The 20,335-nt window shown below is 37.8% G+C and overlaps 1 protein-coding gene across 1 annotated transcript; it reads left to right on the forward strand.

Moving 5' to 3' along the window:
- Positions 1–9,284: 9,284 nt before the first annotated feature.
- LOC144350400 (uncharacterized) lies at positions 9,285–20,208 on the forward strand. The gene is made up of 2 exons (XM_078008581.2): positions 9,285–9,594; positions 18,127–20,208. The coding sequence occupies exons 1-2, from the start codon at positions 9,285–9,287 to the stop codon at positions 19,158–19,160; spliced, it is 1,344 nt and encodes a 447-aa protein (XP_077864707.2). The 3' UTR covers positions 19,161–20,208.
- Positions 20,209–20,335: the final 127 nt, after the last annotated feature.

Below are 20,335 nucleotides of genomic sequence, written 5' to 3' on the forward strand. Positions count from 1 at the left end.
TTCAGATATTTGTGTACACCATCTAGTTCTTTTTTTGATGATATTCTACTTACACTTGTGCACACCAAATGCCATGGAACCTGGAACAAGATTCAGTGGCATTACATGACTGCATTCTGCAAACCCCACATCACTGGGAAACATAGATACCGCATCCACGTTGAAATGTTTGTTCCCAGGACGGTGTTCTACAGTCATATCATAATGACTTAATTGCTCTGACTATCTCTCCAACTGAGCCTGTTGTTCTTTGAATCACAACAACCAACCAGGTAAGACTACTATGATCAGTAATAATGGCAAAAATGCCATCGGCATCTTGAGTTTCAGTTCATATTGCAGCATTCCTATGAACACATTTTCTAAATTTTATGACTCAAATCCAGACCCAACATCAAAATATCATCTAGAAAGACTAACACCACATTCCAGGTCAATCCTCAAAGCACTAACTCCATAATTCTAGCAAAGGTAGCAGTACACCACAAAGTCCAAAGGTCATTTTTTCTAAAATGAAAAAGACATGTTTTTGAATGACTATGCTGGCTATCTAGTTCGATAGGTGCCTACAAATATACAGGGTTGGCATCTACTTTTGAAAATCATTTATTCCCTATTGGCTATAATAACCTTATGATTGCAAAAGCATTATAGTCCCAAGTCCATACTCATCATGTTATTTAGAGTTATGAGTATTTTTGCAGTCATCTGTTCCGACACTTGCAGAACGAACAGGATTTTATCAGCGTTGCACGGCAAAGACTTGTTATGCAAGCACATTTGCTACAATGGCACGACACATTCCAATGAGGTTCCATTGATTTCCATGATGTCGAAGGAAGGAGGTTTCCATTCCCAAGAGCAAAACCGTTATCTAATGGATCTAGAGAATCTCTTTATGAACCTGGAACATCGGGTCCTTCACTGGACCTTGAAACTCTTGAAGTTGGCAGTTGGCAGAGTAGGGTTCCCTTGAAAGTCTGTGAAACATGATCAACCAAAGTGACGGATCGTAGCTTGAAAAGCTGGGAACCGGGCTTGTCCTGATAATGAACACGAACTGTGTCATGCTTAGATACATTAGCTCATGATTTCAGTTATACCTGCAGATGTGAATTTTCCAGAATCAAAGTGGGCTGGTAATGTAACACATTTTCTTCATCTGCTTTATCTACTTCATTTGCTCCATTTTCTTCATCTGCTTTATCTAATTCTTCATCATCATTATCTATATCTGTTGTATCTCCTTTCATCATTAAAGCTTCAGCTGCCTTTGGGTAGGTCGCAGGGTTGAAATTGTACAGGTGTCCAAAAAACCTAAGGATTGGTTCAGGTATTTTCATACTGCAGCATACCTGTTTCAGATCGATCTTCAGCATCACAAAATCTGTCATCTAAATCAAAATCATAGCTATTAAAACTTTGACGTAGTACCTTGGCACACACTTGTATGGGATCAATACAGCGAATTCGCTCTGCTAAAACATCTGCTGTGTTACATGGCACACTGTAAACCATCAAAGACTTCATCACGATATGAAAAGTCAATGCTGCTTCCAAACTGTTTCAGCAGAAACACTTCCACGGGAGGTGAGTGAGAGCGAGGCAAAATTCCATCTGGACTTCTTGTTTCATCATAAGATTGCCGTGGGACTCCTTCTTGAAGTTTTCTGAGTGATGCTGCATGCATGGGTGTACTTCTTGTAGCACTTGTTTGAAACATGGTAGAGAAACTCACTATCAGCTTGAAGCAGTTTTATGCATTTAGTTACAAGATCACTTCATCATATTTCGCTAGATTCTTGTTCTCGTTTACAACCATTAGATGTGCTGACCAGTTTATCTTGCAATGTTTTTTGACACATTACATACTTCTTCCTGTCATATAAAACAGCTTCAGGTCTTGACTTGGCTTGACTTGAAAGTTGAATGGATTCCATGTATATTAGTGTGCATTTAATTTCTTAAAAGTCTTTAACTTGAAAAGTGAAAATAAAATGTCAATAAAATCATGACAAGATATTTCACAAGTTCACAACATCAGGAACACATGGAACCTCACTGCAGATAATCAGTAACTCAGAAAAAGCTTTATTCAGGATAAAGTTTGGGAACCTATTGCTATTGTGTTACTGTTTATTTGAATATTATCTCCTTGACAAAAAATTGAAAGCATAGTTATATCCATCCAAATGTATGGCCAGATGCATAATTTTCAATTTTTGGAGAGATGTTTGAAATTCAAGATAGCTGTGATTGACTATAAGGTCATTTTGTGTTTTGCTAGTATTTCATGTTACTTTACAACATTAGATGTGCTGACCAGTTATCTTGTGATGTCACGTGGCACATAACACACTTCATGTCATATAAAACAGCTTCAATGCCATAGTCCATAACCTGAAATGCAAAGAGAATGTGTCAATTGAAATGACAAATTGAAAACTTTTGTTGTATGGAAGACACTTTTCTTTGTGCCCACCAACATATGTATAGACACCAGAATAATTTCTCTACGAGCCTCAAGAGCTGAGATATGGTAAAAAGTAGGTAATTTGGCGGCTATTTTGAAGCGCCCTCTATAGAAAAGTTAGGCATTTTCAGATCGATCACCAGAGTTTTTCTGAAAGCCCTTGACCTGTACAATAATAAAATCATGGATGATTGAGTAAAACGGAACTCCCTCATTGAGCCAGGAGTAATGTGCACTTATTCCGCTTGTACAAAGCAGTGAGGGTGTTATACTTACTGTCATTTGTGTCAATGTGGTGTTTAATTAAAATGGATCATTGTAGTTACATACATGTTGATACATGTCTTGAAGATGTTCAGGAATTTACACTAGGGCCTAATTTGTTGACAGAAAATGTCATATGAATAGCCGCATTACCAAACTTCAATAGATTTATATCCACTATTACTTGCGCCTAGTTTGGCTGTAGAAAATCTAGTCTTCAATCCGGGGAAACATAAACATTCATACCAATTTAATGTGATAATGTTCTGCTGGTGATCTAGGTACTTACAACTAGCTGATTTCATCCAAAAGTGTAGCAGCTTTTATTCAAGCATTTTCTATAGGGTAATGATATGCTAATGAGATGCACGCAAGATAACAAAAATGTAACAAGTTTTGTGTTCAAAACTGGCCAAGTTAATTTCCAATTGCATTATTGTCTGCCTCCAGATCTTCTTTTTTCAAATTGTTCTCACTGCCATCAAGTGCATTTGAGACACCAATCTTCTGGAATGAAACAAATAGAGATTGTAGCTAGCAAGACTTCTACTAAGCCAGTTTGAGGCAGTTGAAGCCGGATTCACCGACATGTGCATTCAATCTTTTACAGGCTTTTTTACACTCTCATCTAGCGGTTGAAAAGGGAATCAAGCCATCTGGAATTAGTGCTACGTCCACGCTGAGTGAATACAAATCTTCCTTCGCATTGTGGGCGAGATGACCACTACAAGAATGTCACACAAAAATCACAAAAATCATTGTTCGTCTCAGGAATGTCTCTCTGTTCTAACGATAGACAAACTGAAATACAAAATGAAAATAAACCAACCTCAAAGAAAATGAAACCTTTTCATATGGTTGAATAAATGATACTTTGTAGCAACAAGACATGAATGTCACAGTCATTTGATTTTAAAATATATATTAAAGTAGTACATCTGTGATAAACTTCTTATTTGGGTAGTGTGAAGACACCCGTATAATACTATTTCAGTCAACAACCAACCAATGATCAGACATGCAGTTCACGAAAATTCAAGAAATCTTTCATTTCTTTGCCAACTAACATGCCGGAAATCAAATTAGCATAACAATGCGTTCGAAGGTTGTTGCCATTTTATTGGACAGCTTTCCACACTAGTGCCACACCACATACAACTAAAACATTTAAACCTTTGTTGGGAAATTCACGTGTAAATTGTTTTTTGTTAAGTCGCGTACCATAAATTGCGATTTACAGTCCCTCAAGTAAACCCAATTACGAAGCTACTAGTTCACGTTATAATAACTCTTTATTAATACCGGGTTAATGAATGCATCGTCTCGAAAGACAATCATAGCATTAGACAACTTAAGTACATGATTACTAGCCCTTAAATAGGCCATGGCTCGTAAATCATAAGGAGGTTGGCTTTCATTTGGGAGAGCCAATGAAATATTTTTAAATGGTATATTCTAACTGTCCATTGCCATACATGGCTATGTGACATCAAGTAAACCCTGGTTAATCAACTTGACTCTTAATGAGAGATTTATGAGTTCCTGTAGGAAGTATTCTAAACTAAATAGAAGCCCATATGTTTCCTGGCCTGTATCCTCTGGGATGATCAAGTTTCTCTCATTAAACTGTGTGTGACCAACGCCCACGCATGGACTTGCACTTAACACTATTCAGAACAAGTAACCTGTAGAATGCTGTGTGGGTAATATTTTTATATTGATTTTTGTTGCATTTGCAGCAAATAGTTACCAAACAATGAGAAATCTATAGGATTGGATATACCTCTCAGCTGGCTTCACATGCATAGTTCAAGACTGCCTAACCGGTGCTTATACCAGGATTTAGTTGCAGCACTGTGGTCTGTGGTTACAGCTTCATTTTCCGAGTAATCACAAGAAATTGACATTACAATAGAAAATAAAAGACTGGCACTCCCATACAATTAATAGCAAGTGAAATTCCTGGAATTGAAACATAGATTTTGAAGTCACTGGTGTAGGCATTGAATAACTTCAAGTTGGCATAAAGACGAGGTAGTTTATTTAATCAGTGCTGAACTAGAGGTTGAAATTATAATTAAGTTCGTTGTCATATAATTTGTTTATTTAAATTTCTCCTGAATTCAAATAGAATACACTGGTGAAAGGATGTTTTTGAGGTGTGGTTACATTGTGTATGGAGTGGTAGGGTTGGGTGTCATATAATTTTTTCATTTTCAACTCTCATGAAATCACACAGAATTTCACTTAATTTATTTTCGATGAAAAGTTTTCAAGCATATGGTGTGAATCAAATTTTCACTGTGCTGTGTCAAGTCTCAATAGAGTATGAGGGAAATGGCATTTTCACTGGAATTTATTTTAGCGGAAAAATGTTCACAGTGAAAGGGAGTATTCCACATTATTACATATATACTGCAGTTTATTTTGATTCGTCCCTGAAATCAAAATCGGTACTTCCACACCCCATATGCAAATGAGGTCTGAGAGCAAATAAAGTAGTCCGTTCAAGAATAGCGTTTTTCGAAACATGGCAGAAATAAACAATATTTAGAAGTACGATACTTTACGTTTGGGTACATGAATATATTTGCCGAGTGAAATGAAATTTGAACAACAGTAATGGTACTTCTAAGCAGTAACTTATTTTGACTAAAACTAATTTGCATATCACCCATGCAATGATGTTTTTGTTATTTTCACAGTCAATATGCAAATGAACATGGTATTGGCGATTCGCTCCACTTGGATTGCCCTTAAAATCACTTTAATTTTGTGTATCTGTGTGTGTGTGTGTTTTCACGTATTAATTCTTCTGTGATTTGTTTGGCTTGGCCGATTTCGCTCAAACTTAGCAGGTAGGTCACACCTTCACCCTAGTTATCAGGAAATGTATCTCCTACAAATTTTGAATACAACACCTCAGACATAGCTCATTTTGCTCAGCTTGAGTGTGGGCACAAAGTTACTATTGGTAAAATCTGAAAACAAATTCTGACCACCGTTTCCATGGAAACAGCCAACAACTGAATTTTTTAATACCTTCACGCCAAATGTATCACACCCTACATGTCTATGATTAAAAAGCATGGACGTAGCTCTTGCTAATCCGCTTGAGTGTGGGCAACAATTTACTGAGATTTTTTTTGGCTTGGCTAATTTTGTTTATAATTGACAGGCAGGTCGTACCGTCACTAATTGGCAAAACAATCCTGGTCCACAGCTACCATGGCAACAGCCAAAAATTGTTTTTTGAATACTTTCGACCCCAAATTTATTACCTCCCACTAGTCTTGTATTCATGCCTTTTATTTTGGCTACGTTGCACGCCGGTAAGAGATCACCGACGCCGACATTGTTACACTGTATCAACGTAATCCCGACGCAACTTTGAACTTTGAATGAACTGTAAATGCTGCCTGCAATCTAGAAAATACTATCGGTTGGAAATAATAAATTTAAGGGATTGTTCAGTTACTCTGGCCTGGGGGGTGGCAGATTCCATTTTGTCAGCTGTAAATCTCAGTTGACCCACCCCTATCAACAACAAAAATTTGGCGACACCCTAAAATTATATTTTAAAACATGCTGACCCCCCCCCCCCGAAAAACAAAGAAACATTAACAGTTTTGGCTCTGACATGATTACAAAATGTATGATGTGCATTGAAAATATCGTGGTTTGCCGTAATTTTTAGTGTTTGCATTTAATAGACCAGTCACCTTAGGAGGGGAGGGGAAGCATAAAGCCAAAAAAAACGACTACAGAAAAGGCTGCAGGAAGTAGGGAAATCTATGCTGCTAAAGATGGTAAATAAAAACAAAGCTGTGGAGTACTCACTTGATAAACGCCCTTATAAGATAGGAAAAGAGGATTTGAATCTAGGCGGTTTGAAAACTAATTTGGATTTAATATATCTTTCATATCTTATAGACCAGGAAAGCTTTACACCTGAAGCACAGTCTGTGCTTATGAAAACAAAGGACACTTTGATTTTTGTATAAATTTGTGTTGGATTTTGGTATTTTACAGAGCAAAATATGCATATTTAAAAGTTAAAAAAAAACAAAAAAACTATTTATTTATATACATGAATCCATTTAACTTTTTTGATTTGCTGAACAAAAACTGTCACTGCTCTTTGTACTAATTGCTGTGTTTTTCCGTCTCCAGCTACAATTGGATAATCCAGTAAATATCTTATACAATGGTGACTTCAGACTTTAAATAAAATAATCTGATATCACATGGACTTGAGATGTGTTCAAAACTTAACTGTATAATTGCATGGGGCTCTGCCGCATTGCATAATCTGTTAGTTATTTGTCAACTTCAACCCCAAAATATTTAGCCTATCACATTTTTTGCATCAACAAATTTATAGGCAATATGGGTAATAGTTATTATTAAGAACACATTTGTACGATTAACTTTTTAATCTATTGTTCTGAAATAAAATTTAAAAAGATATATGCATAAGCGCGTGTGTGAATTGTGGAAAACAGGGTGACCCCCCCCCCATTCGCAAAATCAAAAACAGGGTAACCCCCCTACTTATCCATCCCCAGGCCGAAGTAACTGACCAATCCCTAACAACAGCATACGTCCTAGCAATAAAATAAAATGACTTCTAAGGACTGAATGTTTTTTTGCGAACTTTGTATACGGTGCCCGGTTTTAGTTATAAACCGACGTTAGCTTCACGTTCATGTCCTACCATGGCAACAGCCGAAAACATATTGCTAGGTTTTTTTTAGTGGAGTGGATCGCCAACCGGCTTGTTTTCATTGGCAAAATCGTTCAGCAACATGTTTGGCATATTAGGTGTACATCACATGGACTACTACGATTGAGAGAACTTTATGTATGTTGAATGAGTTTTATAAACCCCGAAGGGCTCTTGGAAGATCCACCCGCAGTAAAATTAGCGATTGCCATGGAGGCGCAACCATCAACATCAAAATCCCAGGAGTTTTCTGCTGGCGACGTTACCCAGTTCCAAATAAAGATCACCAACGCCAAATAAGCAACATTTTAACCGGTAATCAAGATTAATTCAATCCACGGCTAACAAGCAACATCACAAGTGAAGTTGTAGCGTGAAGCTCAGCGACTACTGCTGACAACGTAAGTCATGCTTGCGTGCCTTCACCATTGTATTCAAACGAATCACGTGGTGTGCCGTTCTCTTTCAAACCCGGGATTCGATCAATAGGGGAGTTTCAGTAAAAAAACACATTGCAAATCATGCAAATTCAACATTTTCAAACCAGTATACTAAAACAGAAATGCTCAGCGATGCAAAAGAAGGATAGATGTTACTTTTCATTATACACATCTCTGTTGATACAATCCCTCACATATTCTATTCCCAGTTATACCTGCGTAAATGGATTAGCCTCTTTTGATGTTGACATTCAGACTAAAATCACGTGACAGGCTGTTAAAATTGGCTGTTGCATACACTTTCGCCGGTCTGGAAAATGTGTTTAGTTAGCTCTCATTCAAGTAACAATGCAGATTTTCCAGTGGGAATGAAACTATTCGACTCTGCCATTAAAAAATAGGGGTGTTTTGAGCAAAAAAACGAATAACCCTGGAGAGCACACAACACACTGAATTTCGGAACAAATCTTGCATTATTTACAGCAGCAGAATACCACAGAAATATCAGACGAAACATGGAAACACTATATATATGTATTTCGGCCTGAACCCTCTCTATTGCAAATCCAGGAATTACCCCCATATGTGCAACCATTTTCCACCTTGGTACCACCCAAGCCTAAAAACAAAATCTTAATACCACGCTGAAGCGTTTGGTAAAAACTCAATTTCCCGGTTATGGATATATATTATTTACAGATGGGTGTACCTCCCCCTTGTTCGATGTTACTGTGTCCACAGTTTCCTGATCGATATTACTGTCATATTAGATAACTTGACATATAGGTACACAGACAGACTGTGTACACCAGTTCGACCACTTCCTTCGTGGCTAGGTTTTTTTTCAAGAAATCGGTATGTATATCTTGTATGTTTTTGTTTGCATTTGGACATGTGTTATTTGCCAGTTACTGTTGTGTTCAGTTCACAGTGCATGGTCGCCACGCCATCGAGTGCACTTTTCATTCGCTTTCTCGTAAAAATGCAGAAGTTATTATTATTTTAATAATTGATGTTATTTCTTGTCTGTGTGTATGATCAGTGCATATTGTGTGTCTAGTGGTTATTTACCTGTCTTTTTGTCAATAATTTGAGTATTGCGTTTTTAAAACTATACATTCTCATCAAAGTCTTTGAGGCTTTTGTAGGGAAAAGGTAAAACATTGGCCATTCAATTAGAAGATTACTTCCTGTTTTCTGAAACTCAAGATTATATATCAATGTGTAAATGAAGAAATGTTGGCACATTCATGAAAAATAAAAAATGTGCAGATAAAACAAAAGGAAAAACATTGCACTAGTCATACTTTCCCAGCCACCCTATGATTTCAAATAGTTAACCTCACCATTTTTTCACAATCAGCTTCCTCAACCGAGCACTATGGACAACTGCGTGCGAATATCAGCATGCGAGGACACGCCCCTTGTAGCCAGACGTAAATGGCCACTAATAGTACGGTTCAGTCTAGCGTTATTGGGCATTTCGACACATCTTCGTCATTACCGAGAATGTATCCGACATGCTGAGACGCGCACCGATGCTGAAGGTAGTGCCGGTCATGTACAGTCCAATGAATTAGAAGAAATCACAACATTTGATCTATCCATTGACTCGGGGGTATCGTCGGAGTACCCACCGACAACTGATTGCGTTGTGTGTAACAGTCTTAATTCACAAACAGTTGATCGAGGTACGTGAAGTCTATACATACATTTTGGATATTAACATTAATGTGCATTTGTTATTGGTGTGTATTTCTCAATTGTGTGACGTCAAGATTGGTTATTTATCATTTAAAGGACGGTAGTCGTCGTGCCGCGTCCTGTTCGATATGGGACTCATAGCGACGTATACAACGCGTGTAAAATACATTGTTTATTTACATGAAATTCGAACACGCGCTGCGCGACGACCACCGCGCTTTAACTAGAAACAAGAAGGGATAAACGGTTATCATGCTATTCTATATGGATGCAATAGCTGTTCTAATGTTACATTGTATAATGTATAAAGGAATCAGTCAATTGTTTTTACAATGAGTTTCGTGATACGAAACAAATACATCATGTACTGATCATAGACATGTAAACAGAGATGACTAGATAATTAGCTGAGACTGGAGCCAGTCGACGAGTATTTTCATAAACAAATATTGATCACACATTCCGAGCATCACATAAGGAACATGTGTGCAGCAAATAACGTAAGTAGAAAAAATGCATAATAAAGTTGATATAATGATTGAGAGGAATATACTAACGAATGAGCGGCATATAATGATACATCAGCTACCTATAATGACGTATGGGCACTATATGATAATAAATGAACAGCATATACGTATTAATGGGTAGCATATAATGAGCAACATGTTATGTTGAATACAATCATGAATGCTTGTGGGTAATTTGCATTTGCATTTGTGTTCAGCTTGACCACCTACAACTAGACGAACAAAATTTTCAGTTTCACTGTTCCAGTGATTCAAGTTCTGAAACAGGATACTAGGAAAGAATGGCTGAATGTACGAAAAATAAACAAAAATGTGTGCAGCAGGATGGACGAGATGCCCAAAGATATCAATAAAATTATCAACAGATGTGAAAAAAATACAGAACTAACGGAATTAAGGAAAACAAATAAAACTGTTAACAAATTGTCAGCAGATATAAATAAGGAAGTGAAACACAGACTGGACAAAGCTGAACTACAACGTGATATACAGAAAGGTCGTTCACTTCGTGTTAACCTGATATTTCATGAACTGCTTAATTTCTGCTTAGCATATGGCTTTCGTGTTGTGAACAGTGGGTAGGATATTTAAACATCTATAAAGTGGCTAATTTACATATTTGTCTAAATTAAATTTGGTAGTTTCATTCATGTTAGTGTCGATAGGCAAGTTGAATCAGATCACTTACCTATATGTTTTAATTTAAACTATTACATTCCTAACGAAGCTATTACAAATCCTAATACTAACACTGAATCTACAAAAGACTAACCACAGAAGTGTGTTTAGAAGAAGTCGCTGTCCAAGAATTCCTGTATTAAATGGCAATGTGATAGTATCAAATTGGATATTGATTACTTTCTTGAAGATAATCTAGGTAGTTGTGCGCCGTCAATGGTAAAAAATGACCTTCTTGCCGCTAAAACAAACCGGAAGCTTGGCGGCTAGTTTGATCTTCAGTGCCTTGGTAAGAAAATGTTGGTTTGAACAAAAAACTGTAATAATGTTGCGGCCCAATCCGGTTTTAAACGTAAATATCGTACTATAGACAACGTATTTGTATTGCGTTCTATTATTAACAAATATGTATCTTATCCCTATAAAAGAGACATTTGATAGAGTAGATCACTATCCCTCTTTTGCAAACTAGCCAGGGTTGGAGTGCAGGACTAAGTTTTAACATTCTCAAAAGTACGTACAGCTTTGTGAAAGTATTGTCATGAATTTGTTTTCGCGTATCTGTTGACCGACTTAATTAACTGATTATTAGCGAATTGCTGTGTTATGTCTGTCATCGTGTAGGTCTATTTGAAATTTTGGATGGAACTTGGCTCAGTGATTTGGAACTAATTACCAGATAACCGCCGCTTTTTAGACTACTCATTCTGACAGTTGGTATCCATAGTTATTAATGTAGTGAACGATTAATCAAAAGATATGACGTATTCAGTACTTAGTGTGATTGGCTTTATGATTGAAGGTTACGCCCTAGAGTCTTTTTAGTGCTTTGTAATTGGTTAGAGTTTTGAAAATGAATAAAGAGAGTTTGAGTTGGTCTTGGCGAATACTCCACGACAGACACAGTCCTAGAGAGTCGAGAGCAGTCCTGGAGAGACTTGGGGCGAGCCTTGACGCAGTCTAAGAGAGTCTTGGGTCAGCCTTGCGATATAGTCTTGGGGACTTTTCCCCAGGGTGCTGTGTCTTATAGAGTGCTCCAAAAGATCGACTAAGACGAGAGCTGAAACGTATTTCGTTGTGTGTGTCTTATTTGACTGTAAAGTATAAGTGACATTCCCGATCCCGTACCTCAAGGGGACGAGATATAGAGACGAGACGAGTTTCCCCCCTGACACGTGTGGAGAACCCCGAGAAAGAAGATTTAACCCTTGATACGTGGTGGAGAACCCGAGCAGGTGTTTAACACACATTGACATCCTGTGAAGAGAAGTGAAATGGCGAAGATGTGTCTTTCTTGCGAACCGAACTAACTGGCTCAATGGCAGAGACGAAACTGCGCTTGACGACTAACGGCTTTACCCGAACGACACCGATGTACAACGCTGAAGAGATAAAGACTTCTGAACCCCTTACGAAGGATGAGTACCGGATAGGACTGTATAATTTAGAATTGAGCGACATTAAAGACAAGAAGATGACAAAGAACGACCCGGAATAACGCGACAAGAGAAGAGACGCTTATAGACTTTGACTTTAGCTATTTGCTTAGAGAACCGCTCGTTGGACACTGTAACTGACACTGTATAACTCAAGCACGTTGAACTCTTTTTCACAACCCTAACCCTATTGCTCAGTAATGTAATGTATTGCTTGCTTTTCCTATTGTTTTACCGTTTTTTAGTGATGTTGAATTGTATGTGTGTAAGCGCCCAGATCTTTGTTTTGAAATGATATTTAGTGACGTTCGAGGTCCTTTATAACGATTTAAGCGCGCCTCAGTGGACAAGTATTTGCAACACAGTGTTTTGAGTTTTGTGATGTTTTATGGAGTTTTAATGAGTTCATGAGTACGGATTATGATGGGGAGAGTGATGCCCCCACGAGTTTTTCAGAGTTTTGAGATTTGTCGAGTACAGAGATACCGACGTTTTAAGAGTTGTTTTTGTTTATGTGTTGTTTCCGGAATACTTCTGACGCTTTTTGAGTTGATAGCACCTTTGTAACGTTTTTTGATGTCTTTTGGAATGAGAGGTGGTGCGCTTATATACGTATTGTTTGATATCGCAAGCTTTTGTTCATGATTGACAGGTTTATGTAATTCAGTAGTTTCTATCGTTTTAGTCTTTTCCCCGTCTTTTTGCCAGAGGAGTAATGTGTTATGAGAGCTTTGTCTTTGCATTCTGTTTCCACGCCGTATGACTTGTGTTTAGATTAACGACTTGTGAGTTCAGTTGAAGTTTATAAGCGTATGTGACAGGAGTTTGATTAATAGCTTGTTTATTCATTGTTTATTAGTTACCGCTTTGCAATGCTTTAACCGAGAGACGCATCCCTGGTAATCACGAGATCATGCTGTCGACTGCAGCGATTGGCTGATCGCTTGGTTACACCACCATGCCTTAGTTTTTTTGACCTTTTGATATAGAGTTTGTAACTTTAGTAACGGAGACAGTGCAGCAAAGGGTTACCTCAGCAAACTGTTTGAGAAAAGTGAGTCGATTGGTAGCCTTTCCCTTGTTTTTGATTTATAACCGTTGATATTTGAGACTTTATAACCATTGTATTTAGACTTTATAATCATTGTACTTAATTAGTGTGTTTTACTCTTTTTGATTTATACCTTTTATTAGTATTGTATTTAACCCTATGATGATGAGTGGCTGACGGTATCTTTGATTTATGAACGTGTTATGCCGAGAGGCATATCTCAGTTTGGGTGAAGGGATGTGTCATGAATTTGTTTTCGCGTATCTGTTGACCGACTTAATTAACTGATTATTAGCGAATTGCTGTGTTATGTCTGTCATCGTGTAGGTCTATTTGAAATTTTGGATGGAACTTGGCTCAGTGATTTGGAACTAATTACCAGATAACCGCCGCTTTTTAGACTACTCATTCTGACAGTTGGTATCCATAGTTATTAATGTAGTGAACGATTAATCAAAAGATATGACGTATTCAGTACTTAGTGTGATTGGCTTTATGATTGAAGGTTACGCCCTAGAGTCTTTTTAGTGCTTTGTAATTGGTTAGAGTTTTGAAAATGAATAAAGAGAGTTTGAGTTGGTCTTGGCGAATACTCCACGACAGACACAGTCCTAGAGAGTCGAGAGCAGTCCTGGAGAGACTTGGGGCGAGCCTTGACGCAGTCTAAGAGAGTCTTGGGTCAGCCTTGCGATATAGTCTTGGGGACTTTTCCCCAGGGTGCTGTGTCTTATAGAGTGCTCCAAAAGATCGACTAAGACGAGAGCTGAAACGTATTTCGTTGTGTGTGTCTTATTTGACTGTAAAGTATAAGTGACATTCCCGATCCCGTACCTCAAGGGGACGAGATATAGAGACGAGACGAGTTTCCCCCCTGACACGTGTGGAGAACCCCGAGAAAGAAGATTTAACCCTTGATACGTGGTGGAGAACCCGAGCAGGTGTTTAACACACATTGACATCCTGTGAAGAGAAGTGAAATGGCGAAGATGTGTCTTTCTTGCGAACCGAACTAACTGGCTCAATGGCAGAGACGAAACTGCGCTTGACGACTAACGGCTTTACCCGAACGACACCGATGTACAACGCTGAAGAGATAAAGACTTCTGAACCCCTTACGAAGGATGAGTACCGGATAGGACTGTATAATTTAGAATTGAGCGACATTAAAGACAAGAAGATGACAAAGAACGACCCGGAATAACGCGACAAGAGAAGAGACGCTTATAGACTTTGACTTTAGCTATTTGCTTAGAGAACCGCTCGTTGGACACTGTAACTGACACTGTATAACTCAAGCACGTTGAACTCTTTTTCACAACCCTAACCCTATTGCTCAGTAATGTAATGTATTGCTTGCTTTTCCTATTGTTTTACCGTTTTTTAGTGATGTTGAATTGTATGTGTGTAAGCGCCCAGATCTTTGTTTTGAAATGATATTTAGTGACGTTCGAGGTCCTTTATAACGATTTAAGCGCGCCTCAGTGGACAAGTATTTGCAACACAGTGTTTTGAGTTTTGTGATGTTTTATGGAGTTTTAATGAGTTCATGAGTACGGATTATGATGGGGAGAGTGATGCCCCCACGAGTTTTTCAGAGTTTTGAGATTTGTCGAGTACAGAGATACCGACGTTTTAAGAGTTGTTTTTGTTTATGTGTTGTTTCCGGAATACTTCTGACGCTTTTTGAGTTGATAGCACCTTTGTAACGTTTTTTGATGTCTTTTGGAATGAGAGGTGGTGCGCTTATATACGTATTGTTTGATATCGCAAGCTTTTGTTCATGATTGACAGGTTTATGTAATTCAGTAGTTTCTATCGTTTTAGTCTTTTCCCCGTCTTTTTGCCAGAGGAGTAATGTGTTATGAGAGCTTTGTCTTTGCATTCTGTTTCCACGCCGTATGACTTGTGTTTAGATTAACGACTTGTGAGTTCAGTTGAAGTTTATAAGCGTATGTGACAGGAGTTTGATTAATAGCTTGTTTATTCATTGTTTATTAGTTACCGCTTTGCAATGCTTTAACCGAGAGACGCATCCCTGGTAATCACGAGATCATGCTGTCGACTGCAGCGATTGGCTGATCGCTTGGTTACACCACCATGCCTTAGTTTTTTTGACCTTTTGATATAGAGTTTGTAACTTTAGTAACGGAGACAGTGCAGCAAAGGGTTACCTCAGCAAACTGTTTGAGAAAAGTGAGTCGATTGGTAGCCTTTCCCTTGTTTTTGATTTATAACCGTTGATATTTGAGACTTTATAACCATTGTATTTAGACTTTATAATCATTGTACTTAATTAGTGTGTTTTACTCTTTTTGATTTATACCTTTTATTAGTATTGTATTTAACCCTATGATGATGAGTGGCTGACGGTATCTTTGATTTATGAACGTGTTATGCCGAGAGGCATATCTCAGTTTGGGTGAAGGGATGTGTCATGAATTTGTTTTCGCGTATCTGTTGACCGACTTAATTAACTGATTATTAGCGAATTGCTGTGTTATGTCTGTCATCGTGTAGGCCTATTTGAAATTTTGGACGGAACTTGGCTCAGTGATTTGGAACTAATTACCAGATAACCGCCGCTTTTTAGACTACTCATTCTGACAGTTGGTATCCATAGTTATTAATGTAGTGAACGATTAATCAAAAGATATGACGTATTCAGTACTTAGTGTGATTGGCTTTATGATTGAAGGTTACGCCCTAGAGTCTTTTTAGTGCTTTGTAATTGGTTAGAGTTTTGAAAATGAATAAAGAGAGTTTGAGTTGGTCTTGGCGAATACTCCACGACAGACACAGTCCTAGAGAGTCGAGAGCAGTCCTGGAGAGACTTGGGGCGAGCCTTGACGCAGTCTAAGAGAGTCTTGGGTCAGCCTTGCGATATAGTCTTGGGGACTTTTCCCCAGGGCACTGTGTCTTATAGAGTGCTCCAAAAGATCGACTAAGACGAGAGCTGAAACGTATTTCGTTGTGTGTGTCTTATTTGACTGTAAAGTATAAGTGACATTCCCGATCCCGTACCTCAAGGGGACGAGATATAGAGACGAGACGAGTTTCCCCCCTGACACGTGTGGAGAACCCCGAGAAAGAAGATTTAACCCCTGATAGTATTGTGAAAGCATTTCTCTTGTGAATCGGTTATTTCACCCCTACTCTTTTGCTTTTATGTCAATGACGTTGAAACTTTATTTTTACTGTTATCACCATAGTTTTGTGATGAATTTGTTTTTGCGTATCTGTTAATCGACTTAATTAGCTGATTATTATCGAATGGTTGTGTTATGTCTGGCACCGTTTAGGCCATGTGAAGTTTTGGACGGAACTTGGCTCAGTAATTTGGAACTTGTTACGAGATAACCGTCGCTATTCGGACTACTATTTCTGACAGTTGGCATTTGCAGTTATTAATGTAGTGAACGATTAATCAAAAGATATGACGTATTCAGTACTTAGTGTGATTGGCTTTATGATTGAAGGTTACGCCCTATAGTCTTTTTTCTGCTTTGTAATTGGTTAGAGTTTTGAAAATGAATAAAGTTGTTTTAGTTGGTCTTGGCGAGTACACCACTAGAGACGCAGTCTTAGTCCAGTCCTGGAGAGTCTTGGGGCGAGTCTTAGTCCAGTCTTGGGCTAGTCTTGGGTCAGCCTTGCGATAGTCTCGGGGGCTTTTCTCCAGGGCGCTGTGTCTTATAGAGTGTTCGACTGATCGACTAAGACGAAAGTTGAAACGTATTTCGCTGTGTGTGTCTATTTGACCATAAGGCTTAAGTGACTTCCCCAATCCCGTGCCTCAAGGGGACGAGATATAGAGACGAGACGAGATTCCCCCCTGACACGTGTGGAGAACCCGAGAGTAGAAGAACTCCTCCCCCCTGATAGTTTATTGGCTAAATATATTGATACATATAAATTGGATTGGCCTTGCACACTAAAATACAATCCAAAATACAATCAGCGGCTAGATGCAACAAAGACTACCTAGGGGCCTTACATAAATTTGACGTCATGCGCCGGATGGCTATGGGATAGAAGCCTTTGTTCATGCTAGGTCACTGTAACTTTATTATCTTTTATTTGCAGACAATGTTTAACACCTTTCAAATTAGATGGTAGTGTTCATCGAATATGAGTATATGATTACTGTGTAAAATAGCAATTACGCATAAATTGTGAAATTATGTTTTTCGTCGGATTGTCCACTCACAACATAGATAAGCAAACACAGTCAAGTGGCAATGATGAAAGTCCAAATTTCAACACTTATTCATATTTTAAAACGTCATTGTTCATTAATAAGTATTTATATTCAATACAGATAGAGGTCACCTATGAATTCTTTATGTAGATTTCGAGCCTCAGCTCACAATCTTGCAATTGAAACAGCGAGAATAGATGGCAATCAGAGAGACGCTAGATTTTGTAAATTACGCCTAAAAGTGTTATTGTAGTTGAAGATGTGTTTATTTTACCCTGTTACGAACCACTTAGAGGTCTTTACATTTCTGTGTTCTACAGTAATCCATCATTAAGATGGAAATTGCATGTTTTAATGGCCTGAAAAATGCAACTGTTCAAATACATCTTATCAAGTTTGAATTTCATGCATTTAATGTCAGGAAAACTTTATTGGAGTAATGAAATAACTCTCTATCATCAAGTATTTGTTTTGTATTTTTTGTACATACGGCCGGTTGTCATAGTACTGAATAAATTAATATAATTTAGTAATGCTAAGTACATGTCAAAACTCAACAGTCTGTTAATTATGGGACTGGATTAGTCAAACACTTTTTCAAAGACACTTACTTCTGATTTTACTTTCAGAATGTCGTGTCTGCTGGACACGCAGCAAAGGACGAATTTGGTTGATCGTAACAACGTGCCTTTATCTGCTTAATTTCCTCCAGAAGATCTTTTATTCGTGGGGGAACAAAGATGAGTCTCTTTACCTGATATCTTACTTGACGTTCTTCGGTCCGATAGTCGCCACAGCTGCATCCCGCTTGGTCGCTCATATGTTATCCTGTCCACCACGTGGGAATCGAGCAATATATGCCATAACGGATGCTAACATTATAAGTATACTGACACGTTCTGAAAACTGCAAAGTCCTGAGCACAGGATTTGGGTATTTTTACCAAACATGGGCTTTGGCATGTTTTATTTTGTACGTATCTGGATCAGCGTATCAACTTATTTTACATTGCCACGAAGGGGTGTATGTATGGGGAATGGTTGCATTTTTCTGTAATACTAGTGGTATTTTCATGTTTACTTCCTTTTGGTATATGATACTTCTCCTTCGCCGTGCCCTCCAATGTGACTTAAAGCTAGTATGTCGTTTTCTAAAACAGCATAATTCAAATAACAAAATGTGCCGTGAAAGGATAATGGAGAGTTATTTAGAGTACTCCCGTCTTGAATATTTGGTTTCGGGGTGGATCTTCTTTTATATAGCAGTCAATGTATTTAAACTGTCCAGCCACATACACTGGAATTATCATGTATACTCTCAGAACACACACGTTGTGTCGGCGACATTTATCAACGTGGTCATATCTACCGAAATTGCCATGTACATCATTCTTCCTCTTATTGCCGCAGGTGGCATAAACATCCATTATATTTGGAAAGATTTTCTAGCTGATGTAGAATATTGCCAGGCTGGGCAGGATTACTGGTTTTGTGTTCGTATGATAAAGCATTTAAAACCAATCATTAGCAATGTGAATCCAGTAATGATATTCTCAGCTTTAGGGATTTTCGTGAGTTTGAATTTTCAGAATCAATACGGAGGTTATTGGTTATATGATTCTGTGTGTTACTATGGCAACCTTACTGTGAATATGTCAACATAATAGAATTAGAAAATGTAGAAAACATCGCATTTTTGTTTTGTGATTGTATTTTTTGAAAGATCTTGGAAACTGCTATGTGAATAGTTTGCTCAATGCTTTACAAGGCCATAAACTTGGGGATAATTTACGTTTTATAATGACTAAGGAATTAAGAAAAACTTACCCGAACTGTTCACATGTTGCTAACAATTACAAAATGTATTGATAAATATTAATATTTAGGTACTAGGATAATTAGATTGAAACACATCAAATTGTTTGCGCAGTTTGCAAATCATTATCACATGAAAATGGTGCATTGCGTTCACATTTTAGTGAAAAATGTCAATATGGTCATTATGTTGTGCGTGTTTGGTGTTCCAAATACCAATAGTATTTGTCCAACTTGATATTTTTATTATGTATAATATTGCTAGGAAAGAAAGTAATTCTGGGAATATTGCCTCTTTTTAAAGTTCATCCAAGATATATACTTTTACTAACTTTTCGTAATACATATATATCGATAACTACCCACTATGGAAGCGTACTAAGTACTCGAGCATAAATTTCGGTATTTTGTTGATATTTTTTTAACAGACTTTAACTAGTACATAGTTATTTGAAGCAGATATTAAGAGGTTGTCATGACAACCAACGCACAGAGTAGGTCGATGCACTCACGTACTGCCTAAATGCATGCAGGATATTCTCGATATATAACCATACTATTTCTTGTTTGTGTTAATACGTTTATGAAAAACAGCGTTTTGTGTTGTGGGATTCGGTTCATTGCATTAACGATCCTAGGCAACCGTGTAACTTTGAGAGTACGTAGGCTGCTAAATTTTCTTATTTGGCTAGAAGGGGCTAGAAATCGAGTTGCACCGTGTCGCCTTGTGTCGATCTATTCACCATTCTTATTAATTCACTTTATTTTATCATTCAACTACTTTCTATTTTTTACATACCTTTTTTTTGCCTTTTCAATTTGTGTACTTCTTTTGAGATTGTATGTTTCGATTGGTGGAGTTTCATTAATAAACTTCTGTTTTTTTCCCGCCAAAAAGTATATTTCTATTCTTACTAATGGTGGAGTGGTACATATAATTAGGGACACACTATACTGTTTGTTGACCCCACACCACGCGTAAACCATAAGTTTGCGTCCCTTTGAATGGACAGGTTGGGCTCCA

This window comes from Saccoglossus kowalevskii, chromosome 10, assembly GCF_978046115.1.
Source record: "Saccoglossus kowalevskii chromosome 10, keSacKowa6.1, whole genome shotgun sequence".
NCBI lineage: Eukaryota > Metazoa > Hemichordata > Enteropneusta > Harrimaniidae > Saccoglossus > Saccoglossus kowalevskii.